The following is a 21,177-nucleotide window of genomic DNA, read 5'->3' on the forward strand; positions in this document are numbered from 1 at the left end:
ACATCAAAACACTGAAAAGCAGTACTGACAGTAACAAGGCACAACAGAGACAAGAATCCAAAAACCTTCTAGGACGGGCGGTGATTTTTATTAGTTTTGTAAGCCTAAGGTAAAAAGCATAGGCAGTAACTTTTACTGTCAATAAAAAGTAACTCCACCAACCCACAGGGGAGCCGGAGAGTACTTACTGAAAGCAAAATATTTAGAGAAAATAGACATTCATACAAAATTATAAAATGCCTGTAATAAGAATAAGTGCATTTCAAGGAAAGCACAAACTCATTTTAATTTATAGAGCCAGTTAAAGCCTTAAAAAATTTAAGTGGACATTGAAATATGCAAACATGTATAAACATTCTACAAAAGATGGTCGTCTTCCTGAGTGTACTAAAGCTACAGACATGAGGTGGCAGCAGGCAGGGTGGAGCCCTCAAGGGCATTTTCGTTCTACACACTGCTTCCCTCCTTCTTCATACTCCTGTTTGGAAATCCACATCTGCTGAAAGGTGCCCTGTAAGACGGAAAGAAGCATCCCATTATGCCCACCTTTTATTAGAAGGTAGTGCTTTTTACTCATAAAGCCTTTAACAACTGCTGAACTATTAAAATCCCTCCTCCAAAATACTACTGTCCCCCATTCCTTCTACCTTCCTCTAAGATGGGCCAGGGACTGTAGAAATTAGGAAATGGCTGGCAGACACGTCAGAGCACCCTAAAGCAGTAATGGATCCTGTCATTAGGCCCATGTCAGTTAGCTCAGCTCTAGTCTAGCCTCCTGACTCACGGTGGACCCCCGTCAAGACCCAACACAGTCATCTCCCTGGCCCACAGAACCAGCTCTTGACAATCTCATCAGGAGTTGGGTAACAACCAAACTTCCAAAAGGAATGGCTTACAACTAAATGCACTACACCTAGGCGGGCCCAGTGCCAAAAGAGGTATTACAAGCAGAGGCTCAGCTGCCCTCTCTGAAAGGGAAGACAGTGTAGACTGACAAATGTCCACTCATAAGGTGTCAAGCGTGACGGTGCACACCTGTAGTCCAGCACTCTGGAGGCTGAGAAAGAAGACTGCAGGTTGGAGGCCAGTCTGAAGTTGGTAAAGGGTGGGACATCATTATACGTAATGTATTTAAGCAGACAGTCCTACCAGGTCCTCCACTCATCTGTCAATTCTTAAATGTAAAGATCAATGAAGCACTGAAATCATTATCAGTATTTTTTTAATTAAATTTAGCATTTAATAGTATATTTAAACGGAATGAATCATTTTGTAAAGAAAATTTCTGCTTATATATGACTCAGTGTTATCATAAATAAACCATTACCAGAAAAACCACAGTGCTGTTCTAAGAAAAAATGGGAATCATGGAAGGTTACTAATAGGGCCAAACAGACTTTTATCAGTACAGAATAAATACTAAAAGAAGTATTCTTGAGCCCCAACAAAAAGTAAGAACCAGACGTAATAAAGTATTCAGGTAAAAAGATGGCGTGTTTTCAGATGATAAAACTCTCTTCCTAAACTGCTGCACATCAATCAATCCCACTCTCAGCTCCCCTCTCCTATAAAGCAGCTTGTCTACTAACCAGAGATGCCAAAATGGAGCCTCCAATCCATGAACTAAACCTCCGTTCCACCGTTGTGTTGTTTGCAATCAGTTTCAACCGCATGCTCTACAACAGAAGAAGCACTGGGATATTAGGACAGCCACGACAGCCAGCCTGGGACCTGGGTGCTGAGAAACCTCCATGGCCATACTGGCACCAACACTTAATCCCAGCACATGGGACATACTGACAGGCAGATCTCCAAGTTTCAGGCCAGTCTGGTCTACAGCCAGGGCTAGCTAGCTAGCATCCACATGGCACAGTCACCAACACCCCTCCCTCCTCTCATATACATGCACATCACACAAAAAGAGGAAACTAGTCATTTTACATGGTATCAGGTAGCTAAGCTAATAGTTGACATAGGTTAGGCTACTTCACAGGAAAGGTCTTAATGAACACAAGGTACGAAAATGAACTGTGTAACTCAGAACTGGGCAAACAGGCATGCGGCACCTCGCCAGGTAGGAAAACACTGGACTGAACTGATTAGAGCTCTAACTCTCACTGTCCATAACTTGTCTGGATGCTCTCAGCATGTCACTCCCTGTGTCTTTTCACTTCCACAGCAATGAAGGAAGAGATTAGGTAGAGTTTGGAGTCCTTCCCTTGAACAGCTCCACTAAAAATGTCTAATGATGCTCCTTTCAACACTGACACTCTTACTTTGTCATCTCATTTAGAGATGTAAAGGTAGAATTTGTGTTTATTTAACTCCTTAACTGTTAAACATACAAACTGACAAGGCAACAAAAACAAAAACACGCACACTTCAAGGATACCATACCAGGTGTTTATTCTCATTCAGTCTCCCACCTACCCCAAGCGCCTATATCTCAACTCTCCTAGATCAAAGTGACAGATTTACATTGCCTGTCTTCCAAATCAGTACTTCCGCCCAGCAGGGTGGCTCATATCTGCAACCCCAGCATTCAGGCAGACAGGGGTGGTGGGTGGGTGGGGGTGTTAAGCTGAGTTAAGCAAGCATGCTCTTCAATGGGACAATGCTTGCCCCATCTCAAAAAACTAGTAACTCAGTGCTTCTGTTTTGAACGTGGTATAGCCATAACTCAGTGCGTCTGTTTTGAACGCGGTATAGCCATACTCAGTGGTTCTGTTTTGAACGCGGTATAGCCATATTCTGTGGTTCTGTTTTGAACACGGCACAGCCATAACTTGAGTGCTTCTGTTTTGAACATGGTATAGCTATGCCTCAGCCTCCCAGTGGCTTTACCACCAGGCCTGGTTCAATCTGTATTTATCTCACTTCCTATAAGGGACTTTTCCCTCCTCTCTAGAAATCTGCCTCTGGAGATAATTTCCACACCAGACACGCGCCACACACAACATATATGTGGAGCATTTTCACAGTGAAATAACTGTGTGTGGGGGAGTAGAACATAGGACCACCTGTGCCTGTGCTGGTACCGGTGTCTGTTCCAGAATCAAACTTTTTCTGACATTTTCATTGATTTTAATACTTCCTAAAGGAAGAGTGTCTAAATTACTCTTAAAAAAGAAAAAGTAATCCTCATTTTATTACTTTAATTATGTGCATGCCTGTGTGAGTTCACATGACTGCAGCTGCCTGAAGAGGCCAGAGAGGGTACTGGATGCCCTGGAACTGGAGTTACAGGAGGTGTCAGCTTCTCAATGTCAGTTCTGGGAACTCAGCTCCTCTACAAAGAGTTTATGCAGGTGAGGCTGAACCATACCTGCAGTCCCTAAGTTACTCTTTGGGAGACCTTGGACCATTCATGCCTATTTGAATTTGTGGGTGTTCTATGAAATCCAATGGTCAGAACAACTACTGCTTGTTCCCCTAGACCAGTGGTTCTCAACCTGGTCAAGACCTCTTTGGGGTCAAATGACCCTTTTATAGGGATCACACATCAGATAGCCTTCATATCAAATATTTATATTACAATTCATAGCAGTAGCAAGATTACAGTTACAAAGCTGCAACAAAAAAAATTTTTATGGTTGGGGTCAACACAACATGAGGAACTGTGTTAGGGTCGCATCATTAGGAAGGTTGAGAACCACTGCCCTAGAGCATCGTCTCCAACAATGCAGTATGCTGAAGGCACCGCATCAGCACCCAAAGAGCACTGACTAAACATACAGCACATGGAAAATACGAGCAGCCAAAGCCGGACAATCTCTACAGACACACCGCACACCCTTTAAGCATATTATACCTGGTATTATTAATGTGTTGTGAACTACCTGTGGTCTCCAGACATACATACAGGGTGAATACACCCACACATGTGCACACAGCACACAGAAACATTAAACAGATTCAAGTACTAGCGAGGAACCAATGTAGGACATTTTGATTATAACAGCTATTACTCATACTATAGAGGCCCACAATTATCTATTAAATTCCACTCAGTGATGGACACAACTAAATAACACAAAGAACAGAAAAAAACTTACTGGGGGAGTTTTCTGAGAAAGCTCTCTATTTAGCCTGTCGGTGAAACTCTGTATTAGCGTGTTCCCTCCTGCTACAATCACACTGCCGTAGAGACCCTGGAAGAGAAGCAATCATTTCCAAATGTTTCTAACAACCCTATTGTTTGTTGCTGAGAGTTGGACCCAGCTACTAACCTCATTGTTTTCCCATTTATTTGGGTGTGTGTGTACGTGTGTGTGTGCACGCGTGCATGTGTGCGTGCACCACAGCTTATGTGTGGAAATTAGAGGACACTTGTGGGAAGTGGTTCTTCTTCCGGCACATGGGTTCTGGAGATCAAATTCAGGTCATCAGGCTTTGGTGGCAAGCACCTTTACACACTGACCCATCTTACCAGCCCAGAGGTCCATTTTATACTAGCCCTCATCTTTGGTCATCTGGAAGTCACAGTAGGATATTCTTTGCTCTTTCTCTTTGTAACAGGGATGTTACAACTGTTTTAGAACACAGGCTGAGCCTCCCAAATAAAACAACTTCATATTCATAGGGATATAGTTACTCTAAATTTGATTGTATTTATCAAAATGTAAATGTCAGCCTTCTCTTTTAACTGGCTATTTTCTTAGTTTTACAACCTACTCAAAGCATCTAAATCATCTAACTTTGAAACAGAAAATGCAAAAATTGGGCCCCATCTGCTAACTTTAAGTAAACAGAAAACAATCTCAGTTCAAACAATCCCATTCTTGCAAATGTATTTAATTCCCTGCCCTGCCCTGCCCTTCCACAAAAAAAAAAAAAAAATCCAAATTTGGAGCAGAAAAACAGCTCAGTGGATTACAGGTACTTCTGTGCACATTTGGACACATAAAAAATAATTTTTTAAAATTCTGTACTAACACCCCCACTGTCCTAGAAGTGTTAGAGGTTGCTAGGTCACTTGAAAGAAATTGTCTTACTGGCCACTCAAGGTCCTTCTGTGAATATGCTGTTTATACACTCACATCTATTCACATGGTACTTTAGACAGGATGTGGGTTGTAGATTAAGGAGATGATGAAATAAATCTATAGCTTAATAAACTCTAACTAATCTACATGAATATAGTATATAATCAAGTCAATATAGTATATCAGCAGTTTAACACCTGACATAGCAGAATACAAAAATCATCTAATACAATCCATGTAAAAGCCACGTACTTTAAACCACACCTTTCTGAATAATACAAGCAGATGTCAAGAAAAATCACCAATTTGATTTACAACATTTTAGGAAATCTGGAGCAGCAATGTCCAAAGAAACTCTGTAAGGATGGAAATGTTCTAGGGTCTACCCTGTTCAGACAGCAGCCACAAACCATGTTCACAGAAAGGTGGGTGCGATTCAGGAGCTGAGCTGAGTGTTGGCAGCACTGGGCATTGTTGGTCCCACAGTCCTTCCCAGTGCCCATCTCGTTACACGTGGTCATCATCAAAGCTGCAGACCTCAGCTGAGGCATTTCACTGCCACGAGACAGGAACAGGAGCCTGGCACTTACCGGTCTGATGTCAATGTCACACATTCCAACACTTGTAGTAACGACATGACTGACTCCCAGCATTGTGTTCCCAGATAATCCCTGGAACAAGAGTGCAAGTATTCACATGGAAAATCCCCACTGTCGAATTTAGTCTAATGTAGGCTAGAATCCCGTAAGTTCTCCACGGAGGAAAAGCCGCATCTTAAGAAAGGGCTATAAGTATGGATCTATTTATATGAATTTAGGAAAGTCAGACAAAATTGACTTTTTTGAGAAACTGGCTTCACACCTTTACATTGGAAGGGTCAAATAATCCTTCAGGAATTTTTAGCCGTTCTGCACCAAAGTCACAGTTGTAACCGTTGGGGAATTCGTAGTGGACAGTTGGCATCTGCGCAGCCACTCTGCAAACAGCAAACAGCATCTCACAGAGAGCAGAACACTGTTCAAATGATAAACTGCCTACAAGGAGTTACCAATCTGTGCGAAGTCAGAGCACAAACACCTAAGAGCAGTATCAGAATGGACTTTATGTCTTTAGGCTAAACCCACAAAAGCCCTATTTCTGAAGGACGGTCAGCCCCACAGAAAACATACTGTTCGTCGTAGGTGGAGTCCGACACTTGAAGAACTGAAGCTTGAAAATCCTGGATGACGCACTGTGGAGAGAGGGTAAGAAACACTGTTGGAGTCTGAAATCTGCCGTGTGACCGTCTGCTCAATGACAGCAGACCAGCTTCATTCGGGTGAGTCATCTGAAGAGTGAAACTCTACCAAAGACGGCGTCAACACACCCAATTCTACAGTCACCTGGGATTTACCACTTATAGCACAAATTAAACTCATGTCTATAGCTGTAACTACACAACTGCAGTACATTTCAATTACAATTTTTATTTATGGAATAATGAAGAGATTAAAAACAACCAGGAACCTACACCACTGCCCCACCAAACTAAACCAGTTTCAGAACATCATTCTTTTCCTTAACAATTCCTTGATTTTTTAAAAGCAAGATTTTCTCCCCTGCATATGTGACATGCAAACAGTCACATCTCATATAGAAATTTCTCATGACTGCTGTGAGATGAACATGGCCTACAGGCCGATATGGGAAAACCTTGTCTGATGCCAACACAGGATCCTTAGGACACGTTCTAACACATACAACTTTGGGTGCAACGTGCTCACAGAATACACTTAGTCAATTATGTCTTTCATATTCTTTTGCTAGAAATTAGTATGTATCTATGGAACGGCAAAGGCACTAACCTCTCACCCACATAGGTCCACACATTCAACAGACTTTCAGTAGAAAGTCCCACTGGCTCATTGTTGAAGCAGTGAGATATACTTCTGTATGTCTCATTAATGCTGGATAAGAAATCGTACCTAAAATAAACTAAGTTCTACACAAACTAAAACCATCTTTTTTTTTTTTCCTTTTTTTTTCTACTTGTTTTTTTGAGACAAGGTTTTTCTGTGTAGTGCTGGCTGTTTGGGAACTTACTCTACAGGCAAGGCCAGCCTCGAACTCACAGAGATTTGCCTACCTCTGCCTCCTGAGTGCTGGGATTAAAGGCATGTGCCACCATTACCTTGCTAAAAGCATCTTAACAACAAAAACCGTATAAAATAGTGTGCTTGCTTCTACAATAAAACTAAAACCTCTTCCATGCCTTCAAGCTGCTAAGCAGTAGTCTGTAGGGACTAAAATATGAAAAGTGCTCCCTACCCTAAGCTATTTATGCTTTCAGATACTTAAAAAAAAAGTTTAGAATCAACACTTTATTTATAAAGACGATACAGGTTACTTACATTGCACATGTAATTGTGCCAAGACCTTGTAACCTGGGGCAACTTCTCTTTTCTTTTCCAGTTTGCTGGAGAACCTTCCCGAACAGCCTCCTGAGAACACCAAGAGCACACGCTAATTAAGAGACTTCACGACAGTAGCGGAAGTGGAAGGCAGGTCTCACTAAGAAACTTCACATTCTGCTTACTTTTGATGCAATCATATATGGAGGAATAAGTTCTATATTCATCTCCTGGAAGAGTTCTCTGCACTGCATGGTAATGAAGTCTCCAGCAAGAGGGGATTTCACAATGCCTGAGAATCAAATCAAACAAGGCTGAAGATGCCAAAAGTATGAATTCCTTAGGACTGTGAATATATTTACATATGAATAGGTTTCTTTTAGTAGAATTAAACAAACTATCCTTTCAAAGAATAGTCATGCATTCATTTAAAATATGTTTCTTGGAAATGAATGGTCTCCAACAGAATTCCTAGCCTGTCTTCATTATCTGTGTCCTCACAGGGAAAGTCATCTCGTGCATTCATTAAGTAGTTACCTTGTTGAAGGACATAGCCGTCATGGACTGGAATTGCCGTGGTGTGGGTGGCTCCACTGTCCAAAATCAGCCCAGTAGAACGCCCATTAGCAAATCTAGTTGAAAGCATTAAGGAAAATAAAGCATCGAGGCCCCAAGGATAGTGTTGATTATAAAAGGCTGGCTCTTGTAATGTTTAAGTCAGTTCTTTAAACATACATTATCATTTACATTGTATAAAGCTTGTCTAGAGAAAAAAATTGTGTCAGTAACTATCGTATCTTGAAAACAAACTCCCACAGGCAGGACTCCTAGAGCGGTTTCTATGCAGAATCCTTTTTAATTTAGCTGATTAAAATGAGCATATTGAAAACCTCTGCAATTGATCAAAAGGCTTCCAATAAATTGAGATATTATTAACAAAATTCACACAAACTTGACAGGAACAGCAAAGGCTGTGGCACCTTGGGTGGAGAGCTCTGAAGAAGCACCGCAAAGATCCGGCAGCTAGACGGCAACCCGGCCTCTACCCCAGCAGGCCCAACAAGCAATTCCAGGGAGACTCCACAGATGGTAAAAAGGACAGATTCCATTCCCTAGACTGCACACTACAGAACCACACGGAGGTTCCTAAGTGGGCCCTTTCACTGGCTCCTCAACTACTGACTGAACATTACGTCCTCCTGAGTCTGGTACCTAATAACATTTCAGAGGAGGTAAATGATAGACCATGGGTGGGAGAAGGGGAGCACAAGGCTGCCACTAACGTTCCTTAAAGGAGAAGATACACAAAACTAAGACCAAGCCATCTCTGCCATGAAGGCTATCTTGTTTAGTAAAGCAGAAGTCAGTTTATCTGCAAAAAGAAAAAGCTCGGGATGGGGATGTGATATGGGATTCCCCTCTGTATGCTATAATTACCATTGGTTAATAAAGAAACTGCTTTGAGCCTATATATAGCAGAGCAGGGCCGAACACTGATAGGCGGCGGGGGGGGGGGGGGGGGGGGGGACACATGACATGGACACGAACTAAATTGAATGCTGGGAAAAAGAAAGGCAGAGTCAGGGAGAAGCCATGTAGCCCTGCCAGAGACAGACGCCAGAACTTTACCAGGTAAGCCACAGCCTCAAGGTGATACACAGATTACTGGAGATGGGTTAATTTAAGATATGAGATAGCCAGAAATACACTTAAGCTATTGGCCAAACAGTATTGCAAATAATATAGTTTCTGTGTGGTTATTTTGGGGCTGAGCAGCCGGCAACTAACTAGCGGCCTCCTACAACGGGGATGTCCTGGAAGGACAAAGGGGAATCCACCCAACCCATCCTGGGACTCCAATGGGAACCTGAGGAGGATGTGGATGGAGTAGGAACAAGTAGGAAGTACAAGATGAAAGAGAACATGGTGGGTGCAGAACTACGGAAGTTCAGCAGTCTCATGGCAGAGAAGAGAAGGAACACACAAAACCATCCTGACTCAACAAAGAATGATTTCAGAGTCCGGAAGGGCACAACAGCCTAAAGAAACTGCACTCTGCTGCTACACATCAGACAAAACACTAGACCAAAGACAAGCAACCTAATCAATAATGACCTAATGAAATAAATACATAGTTCTTGAAGATGGATTACTAACAGCCAATACACATGAGAAAATGCTCAATACCCTTAAAGCAACCATAAAAATACAAATTAAAACCACAATGAGATTTCATCTCACCCTAATCAAAATGGTTCCCAGCAAAAGAACAGACAACAGAGGCCAATAAGGATGTGGGAAAGGAGAACTGATTGCTAGTGGTAATGTAAATTAGTCCAGCCAATATGAAAATCAGTAAAGAGGGTCCTCAAAAAATTAAAAAGTTACTTAGTATCCATTAAAACCTACTAGGTCTATGCCAAAAGAACTAAGTCAACATAGAGAGAAACCTGCAGGTCCAGCTCATCACAGAACTACTTCCAACAGCCAGGTCATAAAGTCAGACTAGATGTCCATCTACATGAAGAAAATGTGGTCTACACATACTGGAGCTTTGTTTAGCCGGAAGGAATAAAATAATGCTGCTTGCTTGAAAACTGGAGATCAAATTACGTGAGACAAGACAAGCAGACACTGCATGCACAATGTTAATTTGCAAGTCCAAGATTTCTTCACAGATACATCTAAAACACATGCATTAGAGCACACACACACACCCCTGGAAGGCAGAGTGGAAAAGAAAAGAAGGGAGACTAGAGCAGGCAGGGGAGTCTAAGGAGCCAAAACGGGTAAAAACGGTTCCGGTTCATGATATATTTGAAGGAGATTATGTACAATGTACAATGCACAATGACTATATACCAAGAACAGGGAAAAAAGTTTAAAAATACCCAGAGGTAAGAAGCTAGAAAGGAGGAAAACACTTCCTCACTAGTGTCTTGTACAGACAGAGAAATCCCACACGGAAGGATACGCCGTCAAAACCGCAGTCTTGCACAGGAAGAATGCAGGGATGCCGTAGTGCTCGAACATCAGCTCTGTCAGCTTCTCCCTCTTGGCCCTGGTGTTCCACTGCGGAAGGGAGGGACCCGGTTATTCACTGTGCAGTCATTATAGCACGGACCACTCCATGCCATACTGGCAAAAAACAATGTTAAAAACTGCCTTTTTTAATAAATCATAAATTAACTCTTATCAAACAGGTAAAACTGTCAGCTGCTATGAGTTCTAGAAATAAAGATTTTTCAAATTACAGGAAAATCAAGATTCTCAAAACAAAATTATTATTAGGTATTAAATCTGGTAACCAAAGTCCTAAATATGAATTTTAAAACACCCAATCGTCCCTCTTGTAACTAGTATTCACAAACAAAGCCAATTATGTCATTTGCTGAAATGTTTTAATAATAAAAATTAAGGGGCTGGAGAGATGGCTCAGCAGTTAAGAGCACTGACTGCTCTTCCAGGGGTCCTGAGTTCAATTCCCAGCAACCACGTGGTGGCTCACAACCACCTATAATGAGATTGGGTGCCCTCTTCTGGCCTACAAGTAGGATACTGTATAAATAAATAAATATTTTTAAAAAAATAACAAAAATTAAGCTTTCCCCAAATTCCCAAATTCAAAATGTGAATTTAGTTGACTCTTTAAAAGCAGGACCAGCAAGATGGCTCAGCAGGCTTCAGCCACCAAGCCTGATAACCCTAGTTAATTCCTGGGGTTCACATGGTGGAGAGAACTATGCCTTCAAGTTATCTGACTTTGACATGTGTGCCTGGCACATGAGCACCTATGTATGTGTAAATACACACACGATAAATTAATGAATTCATTTTCAAAAAGAAAGAAAAAGAAAATCTTCAAGTGAGTGGGAAGTAAAAGAAGAAAAAAGGGCAGTGGGTCTCACCGGTGCTTCCGACATGAGAACAGGATGCAGGCTGGCTTCGGATTTGACATGCATCTTATAAGTATGATCCAGAATGGCCTGGAAACTATCCCATTCTTCAACTAGAACAGAAACGTCACAGTCTGAAACAAAGCTTAGCTGGTGATGAACGAATGAGCGTCTTCTAAGTCGGAGAGCCTGTTTCTGTGACGTATACATCAATGCCTGAACACAGAATCTACTTTACAGAAGAGGCCATTACCATTTCCTACACAGAAAATCTCTTCTCCATCAGTTACTGTTTTATATCTAAAAGGACCACGAACACTATTTACAATCAGATTCATACCCATGCCATTCTTGAGTGGTGAGATGGCTTCCATGTTCTCCCTGGGTACGCGGAGGGCATTGGTGTCTATGTAGTAGGTGGGGCCGCCCTGTTTGCCTTTGTCACCATCTATCTCCATCATGGTGCTTCCGTCATCTCTCTCCAGCACCACGCCAATGGCCGTGGGGAAATCAACCTAGAGAGTTAAACATGGCATGAAGAATCACCTGCTTTCATGGGGGTTGGTGGGGTTCCGAGTGTCTACTGTCATTTTTGCTTTGAGTTTCTGCTCGAATTTAATTTTGCACAGATAATTCTTGCCTATCTAAGTAATTCTTATCGCTGTTCTTACCTTGGGGCAATCCTCGCCAGCATAGCCAGCCCTCACTGTATATGATCCAATGTCGAAAACAAGGGCGCCAACTTCATCTGAAGAGATTAAAAGAGACTCGCTGAAGAGACTAAAACACAATTGCACACCTTTAATCTCACCGAGGGAGGAAGAAGTAGAGGAAGACAGATCTCTGAGTTCCAGGCCACCTAGAGTATCTACAGAACAGGCAGTCAGGCTACACAGAGAAACTGTCTCAACAGAGCAAACAAAAGGAAAGACAGAGCAAGAGAAAAGTACCTCTTGTAACTTCTAAAGTGTCCTATGAAAGTTAAGGACATATTTTATGTATCTAAAATGAGAAAATTTAAAACTCTGCAAAAATTCATTACATTTATATATCATTAGCTAGAACCTAGTTTCTGCTGTTGCTTTGAAACAGGGTCTCTCTATGACATCCTTGTTGTCCTGGAACTCACCAAGATTCACCTGTCTCTGACTCTCAAGTGCTGGGATTAACGCCATGTGCTACCATGCCTGGCTTGAACCTAGTTTTAAATATACCTCCAAGATGTATTTAATTAATTAAAATATGGCAAGTAATGCACTGTTTATCAGTAGAGGTTTAACCAGGAAAGACAATACACAGATAGCAGGTAGGAAGTTCCCTTACTAAAGTGACTGTTTATAAACCTCTATAGTCACTGCATAAAAAACAGGACAAACAGAGAGGACAGCCCATTGCCCTGGTAATCACTGGAGCTGGGGAAACAGAGGGAACTGTTACCAGAACCTAAGAGAGAAGGCTGTGTGGAGAGCAGCCGGGGCTGCGACACTGCAGAGCTATGGCTGCCTGCTCAGACTCCAACCTCCAGCAGCATCTGAACTGAACACTTTTAACTTGGGTGGGGGGCACCAGCTTTTAATGATTACACTAGAACAAAGGCACGGGCAAGAAGTACGGCTACCCTACCATCACCAAATCAAAGCTAAAACCAGAGGCTGAGACAGCCCACGGAGGCCATTTATACAGGCACAGGAAGGGTGCAAATGGCAGCAACGATAACAAACCAAACGCACACACACAAGCACACTAGCTGCCTAGTAAATCAGAGGACCATTTAATCAATTATAAGAAATTATGTTTCATGTAATCAAGAAACTCAGGAAAACATGAAAACTGGAGAAAAGCATGGAGAATCAGAACTTAGTGTTCTTTATATAGGCCAAATAAAAATTATACGGGCCAAAAAAATTATACAGGCCAAATAAAAAGCATTAAATAAAGGTCTCACTGAAGTTATACATTCTAGATATTAGGAGATAGTTTAATGCTGAGTAAAAAGGCTGGCAAACTTTTTCAGTCAAATTCGGAGAAAAATCTCCATTTATTTTTTTCCAAGTACTTCACCACAAGCAGCAGGCATCCTGAGCTCATTTGTCAAAGGGTTCATTTCCCCAGCATAGAAAACACTAATCCTATTTACCATCATTCAATTGCTAAGGCCTTAGGAGAAGCTCTTCTATAATGCTGGTAGCTAAAGCCATAAACCACAAGAGCCACTACGTGCAGTTTAGTGCTAGCTACAAAGAGGCACCCAAAGAGAAACCCCACAGCTATTTAGACATCCAGTTTAGAGCAATTCATATTTTACAAGGAAACACACATGCAATTGTTTCAATGAAAACTGTATCCTATCGGCTCTGATATTTGAACATCCGGTCGCTAAATCTAAATCTATTCGGGGAGATTTAGAAGGTGTGGGTCTTGATGTAGCAAGTAGTCACTGGGGACAGGCTATGAATTTTAAAGCCCAGTCATTCCAGGTTAGCCAGTTTGCTTTCTCCGCTTTGTGCCTGAGTTGAGTACGTGAGTTCACAGATTTTGGCTCCTACCACCATGCCTGCCATAACGGACTCTTCTCCCTCTGGACTAAGCTGAAGCAATTTTTCTTTCTAGAAATTGCCCTGGTCGTGGGGCTTGGTTACTTTGCTTAATCACAGTAACAGAAAAGTGACCAATAGACTAGGTAGTTTGATAACTTCTCTGCCTCAGTTTCCTAATTTGTAAACTGTACTTAATACTTCCTATCTCATAGGAATCTATAATGAGTAAATGTCTTCAATGTTTTAACGCATAAAAATGCTTCGAACAGTTCTGACAAAAAAGTAGCACGATAAATATTAGCTAACTGTAATTATTATTGCCACACTTCTAGGCAGGGAAAAGACATTTTCCTTCTAGAGAAACAGCTACGGTTCACTCATACAAATCCTACACGCCAGTTAAAACGACTGGACACTGATCTACTGACTCAATACAGACAAATCTGTATTGTGTGCCTGTATGCCAATACTATTGGGTGTGTGCTACCGGCATACAGCAGAGAAAGAAACCGCCGCTCTGAAATGCCTTTTCCTCATCCCAGAAACTATTTGCTCCCAACCTACAAAGGAAGTCTTTTAATTTTTGGCTTGTTGTTTAACTTTTCCAATACTTTCTTCATTAGCGCGGGGAATAGCAGACCCATCTCCTGTCAGCATCCACGCAGAGAACGGTCCTTAATCAGTTACACGTGAAAACACAAGTACGTGGGAGCCCTGACTTCGTTATCGCCAGTCTAGAAAAGGCTCCTGCCCAGCTGGAGGGGAACGGGAGCATGTACCTCGGCGCTCCGATCATCTAGGTACGGGACACACCAGTGGCGAGGTATAGTCTGTAGCAACTGGTGCAGGAGCAGGAGCAGCAGCTGCAACACCGGGTACGACTCGCACCCAGTGCCCAATCCGAGGGCCCGGAAGCTCCGCGAGCTGCCGGGGACTAACGCACGGCGGAACCGGTACGGCGAGGGACCCTGCGTGCCCGGTGACTGCCATCAGAGCCCGCCGGTCCCGGAGCCCCGGTGCAAGAAGGACAAGACCCTCCCTCGAGGCCGTCTCCGGGAGCCCACTGCGCGCAAGCTCCGGGTCCGAAGGGATGGAGAGGCCGTGGCCCGTACGGGGACCGGAAGAACCGGCAGAAGACCGGAAGGGCCCGCCGGGGACCGGAGGGAAACGGAAGCGGCCAGAGACTGGGCCGGTCGTTCCGGCCCGCAAGCCCCGAGGCGCTGCCGCGCTCACTCACCTCCGCCGTACACGCCACCGCTCATGGCTGCTGATGGGCGGGGACTGGCCAAGGACTACCGGGGGGAAGATAACAGCGGCGGCGACCCCACTCCCCGTGAACCCTGGCCCCGCAAGCCTGCAACTTCCAACGCCGCCCCCTCCGGCAACAAAGCAGCGGTCGCACGCCCGCTGCACAGCCACTCTTGCTGGTTTCTCGTATCAGCCAATGACAAGGGGCCCGGCTTAGCCTTTAGCCAATCAAAGTGAGTCTCTGCTGCATCCTCGCGCGGTTTTGCCTTTTTAGCCAATAAAAAGCAGCTGTGGGGGCGGGGAGAGGTAGAAGCGACGGAAGAAGGGAAGGAGCTGGGGTGCAGGCTGGAGGGGGCGGAGCTGTGCGGGCGGGTAAAGTGGGCGGAGCCCCGAGAGCGGGCGGCAGAATGAGCGGAGCTTCCACCGGCGGTTGGAAGAGTGGGTGGACCTGCTTCTCGGGAGAGTAGGAACTGTGCCTGGCTCGTGCGGAGTGAGTGGGCGGGCGATGGGAGGAGCTTCGTGGGGAGTGGGCGGGGCTTCGAGAGGGAGTTGCTGAGTCAGGTTAGGACTGACTACCACGCTAGTCCTGGAGAGTGGCTGGCTCCAGGAGCCAATGGAAACTCAAGCGGAGAAAGGCGGATGTCTTCAAGGAGTCTGGAGGTGAGTTAGAGTTACCTTATAGAGATCCCTGGCCTTGGATTGTGGTAAATCCGGATTTTTTTTTAAATTCAGAATAAACTTCAACAAACATTATACTTGAAAAGTAAAAGTGTGCTACAATTTGTGAAGTAATCAGCAAACCAGATATAATAGATTCCAGCATTTAAAAAAAAATGGCTATCTATAATAAAAGATAGTATATTATTCCAGCTAGATCCAGATAGTACTTAAAAATCCATGACATCAATTTCTTTCATTCAGTGAAAACCATTCACCAAGCAAAAATGGAGCGCCATTCAAGGAAGCACCCAGTTCTAAATATATCCACAATCTGTGTTTACTTTTTTAATCTCCATTCCTACCAGTGTCGTCCAGAACACTCTTTTCTTCCCCGGATTACTTCCTCTTCACAGTCTTTTCAAACAGCTTGATCTATAAAAATGCCCAAACTTGTCGTGCCGTTCCAATGCTCAAAGTTTAGGGTTGCATGTATCTTTGTAACTAAAAGCAGTGCTTAAAGTGTCGAGTGTCTAAGGCACATAGGGGCTACTCATGGAAGTAGGAAGGTTGGCTAAAACCCCATTCGTCTCAACGCCAGCAAGGTGGCAGAAATTGACCTGTCTTTTGGGGATCCTATTCTATTTGGATGCACACCTCCTAAGCCTGGATGAAAGGGGGAGGGCCTTGGACTTCCCACAGGGCAGGGTACCCTGCCCTCTCTTAGGACTGGAGGGGGAGTGGGAGAGCAGGAGGGAAGTGGGAGGTGGGGAGGAAGTGGAAATTTTGAACAGTATTATTTATAAAGTAATAAAGTATTTTTTTTAAAAAAAACCCATCCATCTCAGCACCTTCAAGGTGGCAGAAATTGACCTGTCACAGCATGGGAAATACAGCCCCAAGCTAACACTTTCCTGTTCACCTGACACTGTGTGCTGCGAGCTAACAATGATGGCTCACTATGTAAGCCAGGCCAAGTTCCAAACTGTAATTCTCCTGCCTCTGCCTCCTGAGTGCTGGAGTCATAGGTGTGTGCTACCATGTAATCATTACATTTTAAGTGGCTCAAAAAACTTTTTAAGAATGCTATGATACATGTCAGTAAACAGCTCCCCTAAAGATCAGTTTTATCAGAGCACTGCCAAGTTTATTCTCTGCTTTGGCTCTCTAACAGCAGACCTGTGTAGCACAAATAATAAAAACCCAGAGACATAAATTGGAGTTTAACTTGAAGATCGGAAAAGCAAAGCAACCAAAGCCACTAGAGAGCTCTCACCTCTAAGAAAACCCTCAAACTGAGAGAGAGCTAGTTCCTGTCTCATTCCAGTTTATATTCCTCTCTAGTGCTGGGATTACCACTGCCTGAATCCGTTTTTATGCATTGATCTTGTGTAGCCCAGACCTTGTGACTTTGAACTCACAGAGAACCATCTGTCTCTGTTGCCCAAATCCTAGGATTAAAGGTGTGTAACACCACTTACCTTCTGGTCTTCGGGCAAACTTTATTTATAAAACATAAATAAAGTATCACTGTACAGCTAGTACCTGTAACTGGGGCTATGTGCCTATTTACAGTGTAGATTAAGCATGTTTACTGCCAAGTGACCTACTGGAAAGGTTTGCTTACTTCTTAGACAACGCATAAGACACCTAATACAGCTTGCCTGAGTGCTATGTGCTGTGGTCCCCATGATCACAGTTCTCCCTGGAGATCGGCACCCCAAAATAGTTCTATTTCCAGTTCGATGTTTGCATGTTTGACTAAAGAAAGCTGATGAGTAATGAGGAACTGTGAGTCCAAGTCAGGTGTGATACCACATACTTTTAATCCCAAAATTTGAGAAGCAGAGGCAGATGCGTTTCTGTGACTTTGAAGTCAGCGTGGTCTCCATAGTGAGTTTCAGGCCAGCCAGGGCTACATAGTGAGACCCTGTCCCCCTGCCCCTAAAAAAGTACTATGGCTCCAATAATGAAATATTGAAGAGACATTATTTTTACTTTATAATATATAGCATAGCATTTAAACCATTACAATTTAAATGCCTAGCAACTCGTTTACAAGTTTGATGGATTTACACATTGATATCCCTCACCAATAGTATCTGTAACATCTCCCATGAATGTCAGGGAATGTACACTGAAACTATATACTTCTGTGGGCTGAAGAAGGATGAAATATTTGTCCCATTAGTCCAGAGTTCAACAGAAGTCATAACTGATCAGCAGGCTGATGGTGGCCTCCTGAGCTTGCTAACATAACCCAGAGGGATCCAAAGCCTGAGTGTAGGGTAAAAAGATGAAAGAGCGCCCTGCTCGTGAGACCAGACCCGAGGAAACACTCCTTGCACCTAACCAGCTCAGGACTTGAAATCTAACCAATACCTGAGCACAAAATCCAACCAATCTCTGAACTTGTCCCAAGCTCGGGACTTGAGATTTTACCAGTCCCTACCCTAAAAGTCTTCACCCTGGAAAGCTGTGCCCCTAAGAAACCCTCTATAAACCCTGTGCCTGTTCAGTTTGGGGCTGCCTTTTTCCACCTTGGCAGAGCAGCCACTCCCAGTAAATCTCTTAACTGAGACTTATTGTCACGACTTCTACAACAAGAGGAGCGGAGCAGAGCAGAGCTGTGACAGCCTTCGCCTGCGTGGAGCTGGCCTGGAGCAGATCTGCTGTAGTAGGAGGCTGCCTGTTTGTTCCCAGCTGCTCAGCCCCGAAATAACCACACAGAAGCCATATTATTTGCAATACTGTTTGGCCAACAGCTTAAGCGTATTCCTAGCTAATAATAAACTGTATATCTTAAATTAACCTATCTCCATTAATCTGTGTATCACCACAAGGTTGTGGCTTACCCGGTAAACTTCCGGCGTCTGTCTCTGGTGGGGCTACATGGCTTCTCACTACTCTGCCTTCTTTCTCCCAGCATTCAGTTTCGTTTTCCCCCCGCCTATCTCTACTCTATCACAGGCCAAGACAGCTTCTTTATTCATTAACTAATAAAAGCAATACATATGTGTGTGTGTGTGTGTGTGTGTGTGTGTGTGTGTATGTACAGAAGGACTTCCCACATCAATCTGTAACACTTCCCCTTGCTGGAGCAGAGGTGTTACATTCCAGCAGAGCTGAGCAGCGCTGTAACACTTCTGCCAGGATACCTTCCCTTCTGAGCTGTAGATATTCTTTGGCTTCCAACTATCAGAATACCTTTATATCAAAGTTGTAACACAACAGAGCAAAGAAGACAGCTTGAAAAAAATGCTGGGAAACTGCCTAGATGTTTTTGACAAAGTAAAAGATAATGAGAAAGCAGATCATTCATTTATAATTTCAGTTCAGCTGTCTCTTGATCTATCACTGGAGTAGTGACTTCTTTTAATGAACCAGCTTGGTGAATATTGAATTAACTTCTTCACACTAGCCTGCTGTGTCAGGACTAGCAACATGTTAAATACTTGAAAGTACAATTTAATCCTTTGATAATTCATTTTTGAGACAAGATTTCTTTTTTGTTTGTGTGTTTGTTTGTTTGTTTGTTTCAGACAAGGTTTCTCGGTGTATCCTTGGATGTCCTGGAACTCGCTCTGTAGACCAGGCTGGCCTTGAACTCACAGAGATCTGCCTGCCTCTGCCTACTGAGTGCTGGGATTAAAGGCATATGCCACCACTGCCCGGCTGAGACAAGACCTCTTACATCCAGGCTGGTCTTGAACTCACTATGTGGTTGAAGATGGCCTTGAATTTCGATCCTCCTGCCTCCACCTCCAGTATTATAGGTATGCCCCGCCATGTTTGGCTTCAGACTGTGCAGGAGATCAACCTAGGGCGTCATAATTCTTGCCAAGCACTTTGCCACCTCAGCTAATTATTAAATAAAGAAACAAAACCCTAAAATTATTGAGCCTGAAGTTTTGAATTGCTAGAAGAATCTATTGAGAAGGAAAAACTAAGAAGCAACCTAAGAGAACTCAGTAATCAGACCATTACTCCCTTTGATATGATACAGTATGGCAGCTTGTGTTTGTGTGTTTGGCTGGTTGTTTGGTTTTGGGGTTTCAGTTTTGAAGATAGGGTTTCTCAGTGTAGCCATGGCTGTCCTGGAACTCACTCTATAGACCAGGCTGGCTTCAAACTCAGAGATTCACCTCCCTCTGCCTCTTGAGTGCTGGGATTACAGGTGTGCACCACCATGCCCAGCTACAGGTTGTGTTTTAGGAAACGTGGAGCTGTAAAGATGACTCAGTGATTAAGAGCACTTGTTGCTCTTGCAGAAGCCCTGATTACAATTCCCAGCCCCCACATGACAGTTCCCAATCATCTAACTCCAAATTCCTGGAGATCTGACACCCTCTTCTGACCTTCCCAGACACTGCACACAGAAATACACGCAGACAGAACATCTATACACATCAAATATGTCTTTAAAAAATTAGAAAACTGTCAGGTTGTGGTGGCTCATGCTTTGAATTCCGGCACTCAGAAGGCAGAGGCAGGCAGATCTCTGCATTTGAGGCCATCCTGGCCTACAGAGTGAATTACAGGACATTCAGGGCTACCCAGAGAAACTCTGTAGTGGGAATCTAGTAGAGACATTGTATCTAGGGAAAACCTTAGAAAGAAAAGTTTCTCAGTGCATCTAGGGTAGCAGTAGAATGCATTAGTGTTTGTACTAACATGAAGGTACCTAGACCTTGAAGAAATCATAGTAGAAAACAGTGATTGTTTTCTATGATTTATGGGGTTGTTTGTCTGAGGAAGTTTTCCATCCATTGCACGACACTGGTCACTAGACTATCCAGGCACACTTGGAGACCTTGAATTACTGGGTACTGCACACAGAACACAATAAGGACTAAGGTTGCAGGGGTGGATTATTTCCTTCAGAGAACATATAGGATAGATCAAAGGGGCTTTGGTATGAGGAACTTACTGTACTCCAAGCACCACCTTTGTGTACAATTAATGAATATGTTTCTGAGTGGAGATTTGAGTTTCAGTTCACAGAAACTGTTCCTCCCTGCTTCCAGAGAACCTAAAATTACATTCTAGGGTGACTCTCCTTTTTTGAATGACCCACACAACACAGAACACGGGAAAGAAATTAGAAAACTACTATACAGTACATTAAAAAGAAAAATCCTGGGCCTAATCCTCAGTATACCACAGAACACCAGCAACTGTTCTGTATGGTAGATACAGTATCTGAGAGCTGTACAAAACACCAGCGACTGTTCTGTATGGTGTATACTGTGTCTGAGACCTGTACAGAACACCAGCGACTGTTCTGTATGATAGATACAGTATCTGAGAGCTGTACAGATCACCAGTGACTGTTCTATATGGTATATACAGTATCTGAGAGCTGTACAGATCACCAGCAACTGTTCTGTATGGTAGATACAGTATCTGAGAGCTGTACAGAACACCAGCGACTGTTCTGTATGGTAGATATAGTATCTGAGAG

At 43.3% G+C, this 21,177-nt stretch overlaps 1 protein-coding gene across 3 annotated transcripts; it reads right to left on the reverse strand.

Moving 5' to 3' along the window:
* Positions 1-66: 66 nt before the first annotated feature.
* Positions 67-15,213, reverse strand: Actl6a (actin like 6A). 3 transcript variants are annotated; one of them, XM_048429938.3, is made up of 14 exons: positions 15,046-15,213; positions 11,943-12,019; positions 11,612-11,786; positions 11,284-11,384; positions 10,350-10,447; positions 7,913-8,007; positions 7,561-7,667; positions 7,376-7,465; positions 6,155-6,216; positions 5,847-5,961; positions 5,576-5,656; positions 4,056-4,151; positions 1,590-1,676; positions 67-511 (listed from the first exon to the last, which is right to left on the reverse strand). In XM_048429938.3, exons 1-14 carry the CDS (start codon positions 15,068-15,070, stop codon positions 431-433), a joined length of 1,290 nt encoding a protein of 429 aa, XP_048285895.1. In that variant the 5' UTR covers positions 15,071-15,213; the 3' UTR covers positions 67-430. The 3 variants fall into 3 exon arrangements, with proteins under 3 accessions (XP_048285895.1, XP_048285896.1, XP_048285897.1); XM_048429939.3 differs by lacking the exon at positions 15,046-15,213 and adding an exon at positions 14,588-14,728; XM_048429940.3 differs by lacking the exon at positions 11,943-12,019 and having other exon boundaries at positions 15,046-15,207.
* Positions 15,214-21,177: the final 5,964 nt, after the last annotated feature.

Source organism: Myodes glareolus, chromosome 20 (genome assembly GCF_982192425.1).
Source record: "Myodes glareolus chromosome 20, mMyoGla1.1, whole genome shotgun sequence".
NCBI lineage: Eukaryota > Metazoa > Chordata > Mammalia > Rodentia > Cricetidae > Myodes > Myodes glareolus.